The sequence below is a fragment of the Heloderma suspectum genome, chromosome 9, assembly GCF_057233095.1.
Source record: "Heloderma suspectum isolate Gila_16-S chromosome 9, 16-S_ref, whole genome shotgun sequence".
In the NCBI taxonomy this organism is placed as follows: domain Eukaryota; kingdom Metazoa; phylum Chordata; class Lepidosauria; order Squamata; family Helodermatidae; genus Heloderma; species Heloderma suspectum.
In genome coordinates this window covers 1,364,841-1,378,908 of record NC_139466.1, presented here as the reverse complement: position 1 = coordinate 1,378,908, position 14,068 = coordinate 1,364,841, and the positions used below count along the sequence as shown (strand labels likewise).

Here is a 14,068-nt window from a genome sequence, read left to right as displayed (position 1 = left end):
TACGTTTTTGGGCTTCGCCCAACCTGTCTCCTCTCTTCCTAGGGCTCTGCTGTTCTTGATGCAGCTATGTTATTTTTGGTCATGGATTCCTCAGTTCCCACAGCAAGCTACATGTCCATTCCAGACACTTGTTTTAAATTTTGCAGTAAATAGTCAGTATGGGAAGATCAAAGCCTGTCCCCATAGCCCTGGTAAGACCAAGTCTTCTTCTGGGCTTACAAGGAGCATATAAGCACCCAGGGCCAGCCTCAGAAATTCTGGTGTGTACTGATGCCCATCTCCACAGACTGCTTTTTAGAGAGGTATGATGAGTATGAGAGGTATGAGTATACCTTGAGTATGATTTATCACAGAAAGGTAGGGTATGAAGGCATAAATAAAAACTGCATTGAGCAGGATGTTTCCGTATTGGCCCACATGCTAACTGTGGGTCCTGCATTTAGACACACACTGTCAAATATAGGATGAGGGATCTGGCTCAGCAGCAGGACAAGTGGAAAACATTGGAGGGCGCAATCCCACGGGGATAGGCAGCTGCCTCCAAAATTGGGGGCGACCATCTATCCAATGCAGGGCAGAAGCGCGGAGGGGATTGTCCCCTCCGTGCTTCAGGCGCCCTGCATTTATGGCTAGACAGCCGATTTCGGCTGTCTAGCTGCGGGAAGGCAGAGCAGGGGAAGCAGCTGCTGGACAACACATAGGATGTGTTGTACCAGCATTTCTGCCTTCCCTGCCTTGGAATGCCGTTTTCACCGCTCCACGCTCCTCTTTCAAGCGCGGGGCCATTCCAAGCTGCCTGTGAGGCAGTGCAGGACGGGAGGAAGGTTGGTTCTCAGGGAACCGACTTCGGAGCGTGGGCTCCAAGGTTGGTTCTCAGAAACCGACATATCCTATGGCTGTCTAGCCGCTGAATCCTAGCGGCCATAGGATTGCTCCCTAAGTGTCTTGGTGTTGATCCCAAGCTGAACATGTGCCAGCAGTGTGGTGCAAAAAACCTAATGCTGTCTTAAGCTACATCAACAGAAGCATAGTGTTGAGATCATGGAAAGTATTTTGTAGTTCATCTGGATCTACTATGTCCATTTCTGGGTACCACTTTTTAAGGAGAATAAGGCTATCAGTGGTTTCTAGTCATGATGACTGTGTATTACCCTCCAGTATCAGAGGCTTCTGAATACCAATTGTTGGGGAACAGCAGAGTTGGGGAACTATTGCCACAGCTGGAATCAATGGCACACACTTTCAAGTGATGGGGGGGTTAAAAGGGGCATGCTGCGTGAAGGATCCCTTTCACCTGTCCTGAATCTCCCACCAATCAGTTTCATGGGATGACTCCAAGCTCTAGTATGGGGGAGAGGGGTTTCTCCCTATCCACTTGCAACACAGGATGCGTAGTAATCGCACGCACCCCTGTGGTGCCCCCCCCCCCGCATTTTTTTGCAAACAAGGATCCTCGCGTGCTGCAGGCAGGCTGTTCCCTCTGCCCTGATCCCGTTGCTGGCTCTTCTTGCAGCTCTGCGGTGTTCTTGCTGCCCCGGCCGCGGCCAGCCTCGTACCCCAGCGGGAGGCTCCCGCGCAGCGGCAGCCGCCTCCCTCCAGCCTGCCCAGCCTGCCTTGGGCATCCACGTGTGCCGTCCCTCGCCAGGGGAGGTCTCCTGGACGTGAGCCCGCGCTGCTGCTCTCGGAAGCCGAGACGAGGGCAGGGGCAGGGGCCCCGCGCGGCCCTCGGTCTTCCTCCCGGGGCAGCGCGGCTACCCTGGACCCGCAGCAAGCTTGCGCCGCCGGCCGGCTGCCGGCGCTGTTCGCCTCCGCGCCTTGGCCCCGCGAGGCCGCCGTAGCGCGGCCCTCGGCCAGGATATCCGGCCCGGAGCGGAAGCGCCGGCCCTTTCCCGGCAGAGCGCAGCCATGGTGAGCGCGGCTCTCGGCTTTCGTCTCCGGGGATCCGTCGCCATCCGCGGGGTGCCCCAAGCGAGGCGCCCCGGATGGTGGCGTTGGCAGCGAGGGGCTCTGCCGGCCGGGGCCCCGCTCCCTCGGCGGCCGGCGGGGCCCGCGGCCTGGCCCCGCGGGCTACGTGGAGGCCGGGCGGGAGGGAGCGCCGGGCGGCATGACGCGCCGGGGGCGAGCCGGGCTTTTCGCCCTCTGCCCGGGGCCGGCGCTTCAGCCAGGCGGGCCTCCTCTGCGGCGCCGAGCTCGCCTGCGCGGTTCGTTGCTGCGCGGAGGAGGAAGGGGGCGCGCCGCGGCGGCCTGGGGCTGCGTGGCCAGCTCCAGGATCAGCGGCAGCGCCTCGATAGGGGCGGCTGGGGGCGCCAGCGCGGGCGCCGCTCCCTTGCTTTGTCCTCATGCGCTGCTTGCGGCTTCCCGGAGGCAGCTGGATGCAGCCCCCTCGCAGGGTCTTATGACAGGAAATTTGAGGACATAAGGAGCGCCCTGCTGGACGTAGGCAGTTAAATTGCAGGGGTCAGTCAGTGGGCAATTGCAATAGTTTTGAAGCCGGAAGCCTGCATGCTTTGGTTTGTGGCTGTCATTACCTTAGAAGAGGTATTCCTCCCAAGTGTGAGAGGGCGGGGGGAATGCATCTTCTGAAATGTGGGTTGTCATCCACAGTTTTGTAAGTGTTAAAAGCAATACATTTTTTAAACCTCATTTAATGCAGGAGCCTTTTTAATTGATCAAAGAGATTTTTAAAATGGCAATCTAGCCAAGTATAGTTTTTGCCATTGGACATATCCGTCTTCTTTGAATAAGGCTTTACCTTGTCCTGTCGCACCTTTTCCTTAGGCTCGTGGACCCAAGAAGCACCTCAAGCGTGTGGCAGCTCCAAAGCACTGGATGCTGGATAAACTGACGGGAGTCTTTGTAAGTATCTTCCATGTTGCATTTTAAAGCACTTTTGAAAAGGGAACATTACTGATGGGTTGGTGCCGTGTCCCGCTTCTGGAAAGTTCCCAGTGAGCCTGGTGGATACTCATGGGTGCCCGGGATTGGTGATTCAGTTACTTGCTTCCCACCCTCAACAGCCCCTGCATATTCTGCTCTGAACCAGTCAGTCAGAGTAATCCATCTGGCTGGGAGCTGGCGTTGAGGCATGACAACTTTCTCTCTTCTGAATCATATATTTGAGGGCTACAAGCCATTGTGTTCATATTTTTGATAGCAGAGTAAAAACTTCATTGGAACTAGTGCAGATGTGGGGGGAAATCCGCTCCCGTTTCAAGTGGGAGCTCTGTCAAGGGGTTGCACAGTTGTGTTTGCAATTAAGATTTCATCTGTGGGTGCAGTGCTGGCCTCTTGAGTTCTTTCGTAAAACCATGGGGCATGGTTGCAGTCTCCTTTAAAGGTTGCATCTGCCTGGTATGTATAGCACTTAAGGGAGCAACTTCAGTCTAACCTTTGTTTCCTTCATAAACGGCTCCCTTGAATTCTACTTTGTCAGCATCAGTCTTCTGTGGAGTTGGTGTCTTGCCTCCACCCTCTGGGTGTATGATGTGGGATGCGTTCTCCAAATGTATGTTGGTGGTCTGTGAAATGAGTAGGGCTGACCATGCAAGATGTTGGGGCACGTTATTGGCCAAAGGGTGACAGAACTGGATTTAAAGCAGCAGCTGTATTGACAAGAGTCGAAAAGGGTTCGTGGCCAGGACGAAGCATCCTTATGCTCACGGTGCTGCTTTGCCTGAAGTTGGAGCAAGCATGCAGTGTACGCGAGGGAGTAGAGTGCTTCACTCTTGTTGTGTCTGGTTGGCAGCCAGCATGGGCTGATACTGAAGAAGGAGTTGCATTTGAGGACTTGGAGGTCGGCAACCTTTTGGGGTCCGTGGGCATAGTTAGAATGTTGAGAAAGTGCTGTGGGCGCCGCTGCTCACCTACTACTTCCTCCTTCCCCACCGGATAGCGAAAGAGAAAGCACACCCCCAAGATACATGCACACCGTGCTTTTCCATGGCATCTGGGTAAAAGTCAGGTCCAGTAGAACTAAATGGATATTCTTGAACTTGTATTATTTTTATATTGGGTCCTTCCAAAACCTCTATCATATTCAAGCTTACACTGGTGTATGTGGCCTGCACAGTACCAGTTGCAGATCTTCTTAGTGCAACCATGGCACAAGAACATGGGTCCAAGGCATGGATCCTCATGGAGATACATGATTTTTACACAGGATTCCAATAAAACCACAACCAATTACAAACGCATCTATAGATACAAAGATGAGCTGCATTTTCCGAGTTTGTGGTGTAGGCAGTGGGGGATCTCAGCATGCCCAGCTGCCCAGTAAAAATGTTTTTTTTAAAACTGCCACTGACTCGGAAAGGGCTAGGGGCCAGAGAGCCTCGCAAGTGGCATGGGTGCATGCCATGGTGCCTGCAGGTGCCATATTGTGGACAGCAGAGTTCAAACTTGAAAACATCTGTAAACACCCTGCATCTGTGCTTGAAACTTGTTGATTGGGGCCAAGTAGGGAGATGCCACTGCCTGTTTTCTTTAAGCAGGATCGTTGTGAAAGGGTCCAGCTTTACACAGGCCTTGCTTCTGTGGGGTGGCTTCGCTGGAAAATAATGGGCTTGCTCCTGACCACCCATGGTCTTTGGGTTTTTAGGCACCCCGTCCATCAACAGGTCCCCACAAACTGAGGGAATGCCTCCCCCTCATCATCTTCCTCAGGAACAGGCTAAAATATGCCCTGACCGGTGATGAGGTCAAGAAGATCTGCATGCAGCGGTTTATCAAGATTGATGGCAAAGTTCGCACAGATATCACCTACCCTGCTGGCTTTATGGGTGAGTAAAGACAAATTTCTGGGCACTCAGTATGGAGAACAATATTTTGATCCCTAAAGTGGCAGCCCAGTAGGAAAAAGAACCTTTCCTCATCTTGTTAGGATACCTGCTGATCTCAGGAATATGTTCACGGTGACCTGGTTAGCGCATCACAACAACCCAGGGGTTTTTTTTTAAAAGATTCTTTTGTAGAACCCTGGGTTGTTGTGCATGCTGTCCTGTCACTTGTGCTGCATGTGGGACTTTCTGTCCCTGGGTTGTTTAGCATGAAGCAATGTTCCCTCTGTTTTTGAGGTGTGCTGTATTTGATGCTATCCTCCTCTGGCATTCTGAAGGTGGGCAGGGTGAAAGCCATTATTGCTGCCTGCTTCCTCTCTCTGAAGCCAGGGGTGAGCATTCACAGGGTGCCTTTGGCTGGCCGATTCTGACTGGTGCATTCTTCTTGTCAGATGTAATCAGCATTGAGAAGACAGGTGAGCACTTCCGCCTTGTATACGACACCAAAGGACGATTTGCTGTTCACCGAATCACCCCAGAAGAGGCAAAGGTAAGCACCCCCTTGGCCCACCAGAGCTTGGGGATCATGCATGGGCTGCATTAATAGAAGCATAGCTTCCAAATCCTGGGAAGTACTAGTCCCCCTCTACTCAGCACTGGTTAGGCCTCACCTGGAGTACTGTATCCAGTTCGGGGCACCACACTTTAAGAATGATGCAGACAAGCTGGAGAGGGTTCAGAGGAGGGCAACAAAGATGATCAGGGGACAGGAAACAAAGCCCTGTGAGGAGAGACTGAAAGAACTGGGCATGTTTAGCCTTGAGAAGAGAAGACTGAGGGCAGATATGATAGCGCTCTTTAAGTACTTGAAAGGTTGTCACAGAGAGGACAGCCAGCATCTCTTCTCAATCATCCCAGAATGCAGGACACGGAATAATGGGTTCAAGTGACAGGAAGCCAGATTCCGGCTGAGCATCAGGAAAAATGTCCTGACTGTTAGAGCAATACGACGATGGAACCAATTACCTAGGGAGGTGGTGGGCTCCCCCACACTGGAGGCATTCCAAGATGAGGCTGGACAGCCATTTGTCGAGGGTGCTCTGACTTGGATTCCTGCATTGAGCAGGGGGTTGGACTTAATGGTTTGTAGGCCCCTTCCAACCCTACTATTCTATGATTCTATGGGATCCCTTGGTCGTGAGATGGAATGCAGTGCTGCCAAAAATTTTATATTCTGAAACCTGGTCTTGTTGCATTGGGCCCATGCCCTTGGTTCTCCATTCTGAATGCTGAGGGAAGGGAATCTGTGAGGGTTGCTCCTCTTCACTAACGAAGACAGGCCGCTTAACAAGATCAGCTACGGATGGCCTTCTCTCTGTCCCATCAGCCAGGACAGCTAGACTGGTGGGGACGAGGGAGAGGGCCTTTTCTGTGGTGGCCCCCACTCTGTGGAACTCCCTCCCTAGGGAACTCCATCATGCCCCCTCTTTAATGAGCTTCCATCGTGCATTAAAAACGTCGTTGTTCAGGCAGGCATTTGGGGTGGGTTAGGGTATTTTAGAAAATGTTTTTATTGTAGAATTTTATTGTTTTAAACTGTTTTATTGTATGTTGTACATCGCCCAGAGTGGCTGGGTGACCAGCCAGATGGGCGATTAATAAATTTAATAATAAATAATAATACGACAGCAGGGAAGGTTTGGTTTGTCTCTGTAGCTCTGTATCTCGAGAGATGAGCCTACAGAAGATATTTTAGGTCTTGGCTTGTGCTGAGGATTGTTGATATTCCTCCAAAATTTGGTTTTGATATTCCTCCAAAGTTTGGTTTTAGTTTTTGTGAACCGCCCAGAGAGCTTTGGCTATTGGGCGGTATAGAAATAAATAAATAAATAAATAAATAAAATAGCATTTTTTCGAGGTTCTGGAATTGCAACTACTTGTTGTGGAAACATTTTTATTTAAACCTCTTCCAAAACTAAGTGTATGGCTCTAGAACATAAGAAGGGTCATGCTGGATCAGACCAAGGGTTCATCTAGTCCAGCACACAGTGGCCAACCAGCTGTCGACTGGGAACTCTCAAGCAGGACACAAGTGCAACAGCAGCCTCCCACCCGTGTTCCCCAGCAGCTGGTGTATATAATAATACTGCCTCTGATACTGGAGGTAGCACAGAGCCATCAGGACTAGTACCCATTGATAACCTTCTCCTCCAGGAATATATCCAACCCCCATTTAAATCCATCCAAAGTCGTGGCCATTAGTACATCTTGTGGTAGTGAATTCCGTAGTTCAACTATGCACTATGTGAAGAAGTCCTTTTTATCTGTCTTAAATCTCCTACCAGTCAGCTTCATGGCATGACCCCAGGTTCTAGTATTTTGAGAGAGGGAGAAAAATGTCTCCCTATCCACATTCTCCACACCATACATAATTTTGTAGACCTCTATCATGTCTCCCCTGACCCTCCTTTTTTCCAAGCTAAATAATCCCAGCTATTGTAACCTTCCCTCATAGGGGAGATGCTCCAGCAGCCCCTTGATCATTTTAGTTGCTCCTTTCTGCACTTTTTTCCAGCTCTACAATATCTTTTTTTTTTTTTTAAGTGTGTGACCCAAACTGTGCCCAGTATTCTAAGTATGGTTGCATTACAGATTTGTATAAAGGCAGTATGATACTGGCGGTTTTAGTCTCAATGCCTTTTTAATTATTCCTAACATGGAGTTTGCCTTTTTTTTTTTTTTTTTACAGCAGCCACACACTTTGTCTACTTTTCATCGAGCTGTCCACCACAACCCTAAGATCTCTTTCTTGGTTAGCCACCGCTAGCTCAGATCTGGCCTGGGAGTCGGGAGATCCAGGTTCTAGTCCCCACTCGGCCATGGAAGCTCACTGGGTGACTTTGGGCCAGTCACAGACTCTCAGCCCAACCCACCTCACAGGGTTGTTGTTGTGAGGATGAAATGGAGAGGAGGAGGATAATGTAAGCCGCCTTGGGTTCCTTGCAAGAGGAAAAAAGCCGGGGTATAAATGCAATAATAATAATAAATAATAAATACTTGAAGTTGGGATTTTTTGCCCCAGCGTGCATCACTTCACACTTGCTTACATTGAACCGCATATGCCATTTGGATGCCCGTTCTCCCAGTTTGGAGAGATCCTTTTGGAACTCCACACAATCCCTTTTTGTTTTAACCACCCTAAATAATTTGGTGTCATCAGCCCCAACTTGGCTCTCGGGTTTGCCGCCTGGTTGGCCCTCCTGCACTGACAGTGGGGAAAGACCTCCAGCTGTCCCTTTGTCGCACAGTGATGCTGGGAGCCCAGCAGGGGGAACTCTCCTGCCCAAGGTGAAGTCTGCAATTCTCCCTCTTTATCTTCCCAGTACAAGCTGTGCAAGGTTAGGAAGATCTTCGTGGGTACCAAAGGAATCCCCCACCTGGTCACTCACGATGCCCGGACAATCCGCTACCCAGATCCCCTCATCAAAGTCAACGACACCATACAGATTGACCTGGAGACGGGCAAGATAACAGACTTCATCAAGTTTGACACAGGTTTGCTTTAAACAACTTTAAGAGTGGGGGTCATCAAGCTATCTGTATCTCCTGAGAAACCTTTTCCAGGGACTGTTGTTGGTATCTCAGAGTGTCTGTTGGGGGGGGGGGGGGGGTTCCTGACTGAGAATCTTGTGCCCTTTGTGACTACCAGAATGCTTTGGCAGTTGAGCAGTGGGCAGCAAGTAGCTTTAGCAGAGGAAATCTGGGGGGCAGGGTGGTGGTGCTTGAAGCTAGCTGCGGGGGGCAGTGCTTGAAGCAACCCCCAAAGCACCGTGCAGCTGCTGGTGGTTATGCTGGTTGGGTTTGAGTTTTGCTTAGGCTAGCAGGATTAAATTATGTGCAGATCAGTTTCTGATCTTTTTTCCCCCTCCCCACCACAGGCAACTTGTGCATGGTGACTGGTGGGGCCAACTTGGGTCGTATTGGTGTGATCACCAACCGGGAGAGACATCCTGGCTCTTTTGATGTGGTCCACGTGAAGGATGCCAATGGCAACAGCTTTGCTACCAGGCTGTCCAACATCTTTGTTATTGGCAAGGTAAGAGGGAGCATCCTGAAAGATGCGAGTGTGGGAGAGAAGGCAGAAGCCCTTGGGCTATTCCACGGGAGCAGTTGCCACAGCTGCCTTTAGGAATTCATTGTCAAAACTGAGTGGCACACTCCCTGCAGAATGGCCATCTCTGACTTGCTCTGTGGCAGGAATCTGCCCAGTTCACAAACCTCTTTATGCCAAGTGGATGCAATCCCAGCTACCTACCTGGCAAGGGGAGAGCTCCGCAAAGTGCTGTTCTCTCTCTTTTTTTAATTAAAGTTTTAAAAGAAATAAAACAGAAAAACAAGACTTGACTACATTGTAGCATTGTAATCACCACATAATAAAGTAGCAGTGCAATCTTACACATGTTTACTCAGCCCTATTGAGTTTGTAGGATCTCCTCCCAGGTAACTATAGGATTGCAGTCCAACTGTGGCTTTCTTGTATGCTGGCATTCTGTGGCTGGGCCTCGCCCAGAGTGAGAGCGGGTTCAAGGGCACTCTTTGGTGAAATTGGGGGAGCAGCACTGTGGCCTCAGGTTATGACCTCTCCTCTTCTTACTCTAGGGTAATAAGCCTTGGATCTCCCTGCCTCGTGGAAAGGGAATCCGCCTCACCATTGCTGAAGAGAGAGACAAGAGGCTGGCAGCCAAACAGAGCAGCGGTTGAGCCCCCTGGAATGTTGGCACAAAGCCCTACCCAGGGTTCCGTCTCTGACAAATAAAGCCTTTTCCATTCTGGGTTCTGGACTTTTCTTTCCTTGTTCCAGGCCAAGGGATGGGTGTGTGGGTCAGGCATGGGCCCCCCTTGAAGCACTTGATGTCTTTCCCCTTAGAAAAGATTACAGTGTGGCAGGGGGAGGGGGTCCTTGGCCCAGGGGGCTTCATTGCTGCTTTAAGGCCAGACCAGAATGGATGGTTTGGGGCTGTTCCTATTGAAGATGAAATTCAGCAGGAGACGTGTGAATAGCACCAGTTCTGCCAAAGGCAGTAGCCTATCACATAATCTCCTACCCTCCTGCAGGTTCATCTACATCTTGTCAGTTGTACTGGGTCCCTCTAGACGACGCTGGCAGGTGAACCATCCAACCGCAGCCTGTCCAGGCCTGGGTTCTTGCCTTGGGTTGCCCAGCGGCAGGCAGCACAGGGGCAAGTGGAAAAGGGAGGGGGGATATGCCAGAAGCATGTGTGTGGGGTGCACAGAAGATGTCCCACGAGGTGTAACAGGTTATAATTATCGCTAGCAATTCTAGTATATTGACACCACAACCTCCCTCTCGTGACAGCCCAGTAATTAGCTCTGTTTTACAGAGGGAAGGAGGTTGAGGGGCTAGGCTGTCTAAGAATCTGAACCCAGTTCCAGCCTTAATCACTAGGCTACACAGCAGGCAGGCATGGGCGTGCAACCCTCTCCCCTTCGCCGCGGAGCCTCTTCACCCTGAGATGCTCTTGCTGTGCACAGATGGATGGTGCGATTTTGGCCAGAGCAGCGAGCAGCCGTTCCCTTGACCACTTGCAAGTGCTAGCATGAGCTAGCCAAGGCCTCTGAATTTCCTGAGCGGGATCCCTCAAGCTGCTCTTGTGTTACATCCCACTTCCCCCTCACTACTGTCCAGGTCCAGGAGCTGGTAACAAGCGGCCAAATGCTCCGAATCGTCTGAACACGACCCCTGCTCAAACGGGGACTGCAAGTCCCTGAAGGCGAAGCTGCCGCCGTCACTTCCGCAAGAGCCCTCGTTGCCTGTGGACGACACCATTCCAAATATTAATGTCCTTGATCTGTGGCTGGCTGTTCTGCTCGTGTGCTGCTGAAGGGGCGAACGGGGCTTGGCATCTGCCTTTGGCCATCCATCTGAAGGGGCGACAGAGGTGCTGTATGTGCTTCCTGGAGGCCGCGTGCATGCGAGCGCTTGGAGGGTTTGATGCTGCGGAGGGGGCAGAGGGGTGGTGGGCCGGGGTGAAGCAAGCAGAAGCAGCCACCTGGGAAGAGTGAGTGAACAATCTGGGGGCTCTTGCAGGGAAGGGGGGCTGGTGTGGCTGTGGGGAAAGAAGTAGGGTTGAGGGAGTCCTCTGGGCCACGAGGAAGGCGTGTAGGGAAAGAGGCCAAGTTGGGGGGGGGGTGGAATGGAGCCAAACAAGGCTGCCTCACCTCTGCACTGCTGCAGGCCCCCCGGAGGGGAGGGGAGGGCAGGGCTTGCCGTCCTGCACCACCTGGATGGCATGCTCAAGGGCACCTGCTGCTTCCTCCAGGCCCCCCTCTTCCGAGTCCTCAAAGTCATCTGGATAATCTGTCAGCTCTGACTCGTTGCCGGACACTGCAAGGGAGGGAAGGGGGGCAGGTCACATGCTGTTTCTTGGTGTTGACATTTGTGAGGTGATGGCCAGTTGCCACCAGGCTAGAACCCCGCAAGATACAACCCTGACCCTAACAGAGAAAAGAATAATGTTCCCCAGCAAGATTGCTGTGAGGGTGTGCTCTCTGCAGCCAGAAATTCCACAGGTGAAACTTCTACCCTGTGGAAAGTGGCCCTTGCTCCGGCACAGGAGCCCAGCCAACCTGCCTGCATATTGCAAGGACTATAAAATTGGTGAAAGAGAAAATCAAGGTGGGAAGTGATAGGGCTCTGACCAAGAACTATTATGTGGGAGGAAGGAGGGGGCACAGAGAGGTGGGGTGTTATTCTCTGTCGATAATAAGGTGGGGGTTGGTCAATAAATACTAGTTTTGATTTCATAAGATACTTTGGAGGGATACATCAAGGTTTGGGCTGAAAAATGCAAGAAAGTCCTTTGGAAAACCAGCTTGTGCAAGCAAGAGATTCCAACATTTGGAAACCAACATTTGGGCTCTTGATTTTTTTTGTGTTATGAAAATTGATCTCTGTATAGAGTATTAGAGTTCAGAAACAGACCATGCAGGACCCCTAAAGTCACTATAGGCTTCTCTGTTTTCACTCAGTGGTCTCTCGTATCCATTGCTTGGCTATGTAGAGTAGCAGAGAACATATTAAAAACTCTCCTGTTCACTTGCGCACCCCCCCGCCCCAGTGCAAACAGAAGAAACTGAAGAAGGTGACCACCAAATGGAAGGACAGTTTTTAATGATAGTTAATGAACTAGTCCTCATTAAAAACGTTTTAGCAGAATGCAATGTGCTGCTAACAACTCTAACCGATCATTTCAGACTGCAGGAGAGGGGCCAGGGGAAAAAGGAAGTGATAACAGAAGAGACCAAAATGACCTGTCAGTTGAGACGTTAATTAAATCCTCAGTCATCTTAAAGCAGATAATAAAGCAGTGCAAAAAAGAGGCCCATAAGAAACAGAAGAAAAGCAAAACGAATAAAAAGCTAAAAAAGGAGAAAAACGTTTGGTGCTGTTGTCCAGAGGTTGTTTGATTTGTTGGATATAGCTGCAAAAACTGATTCCAGCAAGTCATCCCTGAAGGAGGGTGTGAAAAAGGAAAAGGAATACAGAGTTGATTAAAATTGCTCTTATCAGAGGACCAAGATGGCTCTCATCAGAGAACCGATGTAATTGATCCAGCTCAGAGCAACGTGAGCAGCATGCAGGATTCAGAACTGAAGCAAGACCCCAGGGAAGATGTTCTCTGTAAAACTCGGGGAATGTCGAAAGATGTTGTCTTTCCCCTCAATTTGGGTGCTGTTTCTTACCCTTAGAGCCCCTGTGAGACTCAAGACTAAGAATTGCCCGGCATCTGGTGGTGATTCCCCAAAAGCTGGTGTTTGTGAACTGTCCCAAACCTAGGGGTTTTCTTCATCAGTCGTCCCGTGTTTTACATCTCCTACAGCTTGTAAGTTGGGTTCTTCCAGGAATTTTGTATCCCAATGATATTGAGCACATAGAATATTTGTATTATGATGAGCACATGTGGTTGTTACATTTAGAGATTGGGGCATAGTTAGCTTGATATAGAGAGCGAAAGAGGGCTTGTTAGTAAACAATCTAGTTTTAGTAAGATTCTTTGAAAATCAACTTCCAGCTTCTCTACATGGTGTTTCAGATCGGAAATCTAAAGATAATGAGTTGGTAACTATAGATAATACTGATAACTTTATTGATTTGAACTGGCTCTATGTGCCCAATTTACCCTCTACTCAAGTAGGGAATCAGGGTCCAATTTGGCATAAAGTAGCCCCTGCGCCCGAAATACAGCAAACTGAGTCTCAAAGTGCCAGACTATTTATCCCAGAGGAGAAAATCCCCCTGAATTCTTTCAGGGCCTTGCCAGATTTTGCACAGGCAGAGATCTTGGAAAGGCTAGATCTACTGAGAAATTATTTAAGCGGAATACAGTCCTGAAAAGTAAGTAGAGATGTGGAGAGGGGGAAGTTGTCGTTAGCTGTGGTTGCAGGTAATGGGAGGCAAGATGGGGCTCCAATAAGTAATTCAATGAAAAGGAGCCATGATAATGTCTTGGGTATGAACCAAACTAAATGTGAACATGTTGCGCCCATGCTTAAAAACTACGTTGATTTATGTAGTGCAAATGGGCAAGCAATGTGGTACATGGATGATGGGGAGCTGGGTTGTGACATGCTGCCCAATGAGCCAGAACCTCCTAAGTCATCTATTATTCATCCAATAAGATAAAAGGTAAGTATATTAAGTCCACTGAAGGATGAATTGATCCGTCTTGAAGTGGGAGACATACAATATACTAGCCAGCCAGCAAGGTCAGATAAAATGGGATGATACCGTGACCCCATTGACACGGATGGGGGACCTGATGCCAGACTGTTTCCCTTTGCAAGTGTATTTTAACAGTCATAAGTAGGCTTCTGCTGGTTGGCCAGTTGAATTCCTTTTATGGAATATTGCCGGTTGGAGGGCCTGTCAGCAGGGTGAGGATCTAATGGAATTTCTACACAATTTTGGCGTCATCGCCTTCCAAGAAACATGGCTCACAAATAATGAGAATTTACTCTGAGGCTACAAAGCATGGCTTGAACCTGCTCGAAACATTAAAGATAAGGGAAGAGCAGTGAGTAGTTTAGTAGTTCAAAGAAGATCTGGGTTGGACATGGGAGCAGTTGTTGAATAATACGGCTCCCCAAAACAACATGGCAATTAAGCTAACAACCCCATTAGTGAATATCTACATACCGCCAGGTCAGTCCCAGTACTACCCGCACAACACCTGGCCTCTTTTAGAGCACATGGTGGAAGAACAAGCTTCCCA

General features: G+C 49.9%; 1 protein-coding gene across 1 annotated transcript; it reads left to right on the top strand.

The window, feature by feature from the left end:
- Positions 1 to 270: 270 nt before the first annotated feature.
- LOC146338296 (small ribosomal subunit protein eS4) lies at positions 271 to 9,607 on the top strand. Its single transcript, XM_084813382.1, has 9 exons — positions 271 to 320; positions 1,514 to 1,661; positions 1,747 to 1,908; positions 2,779 to 2,856; positions 4,598 to 4,778; positions 5,228 to 5,325; positions 8,159 to 8,330; positions 8,714 to 8,871; positions 9,435 to 9,607. The coding sequence occupies exons 1-9, from the start codon at positions 271 to 273 to the stop codon at positions 9,534 to 9,536; spliced, it is 1,149 nt and encodes a 382-aa protein (XP_084669508.1). The 3' UTR covers positions 9,537 to 9,607.
- The last annotated feature ends 4,461 nt before the right edge of the window (positions 9,608 to 14,068 follow it).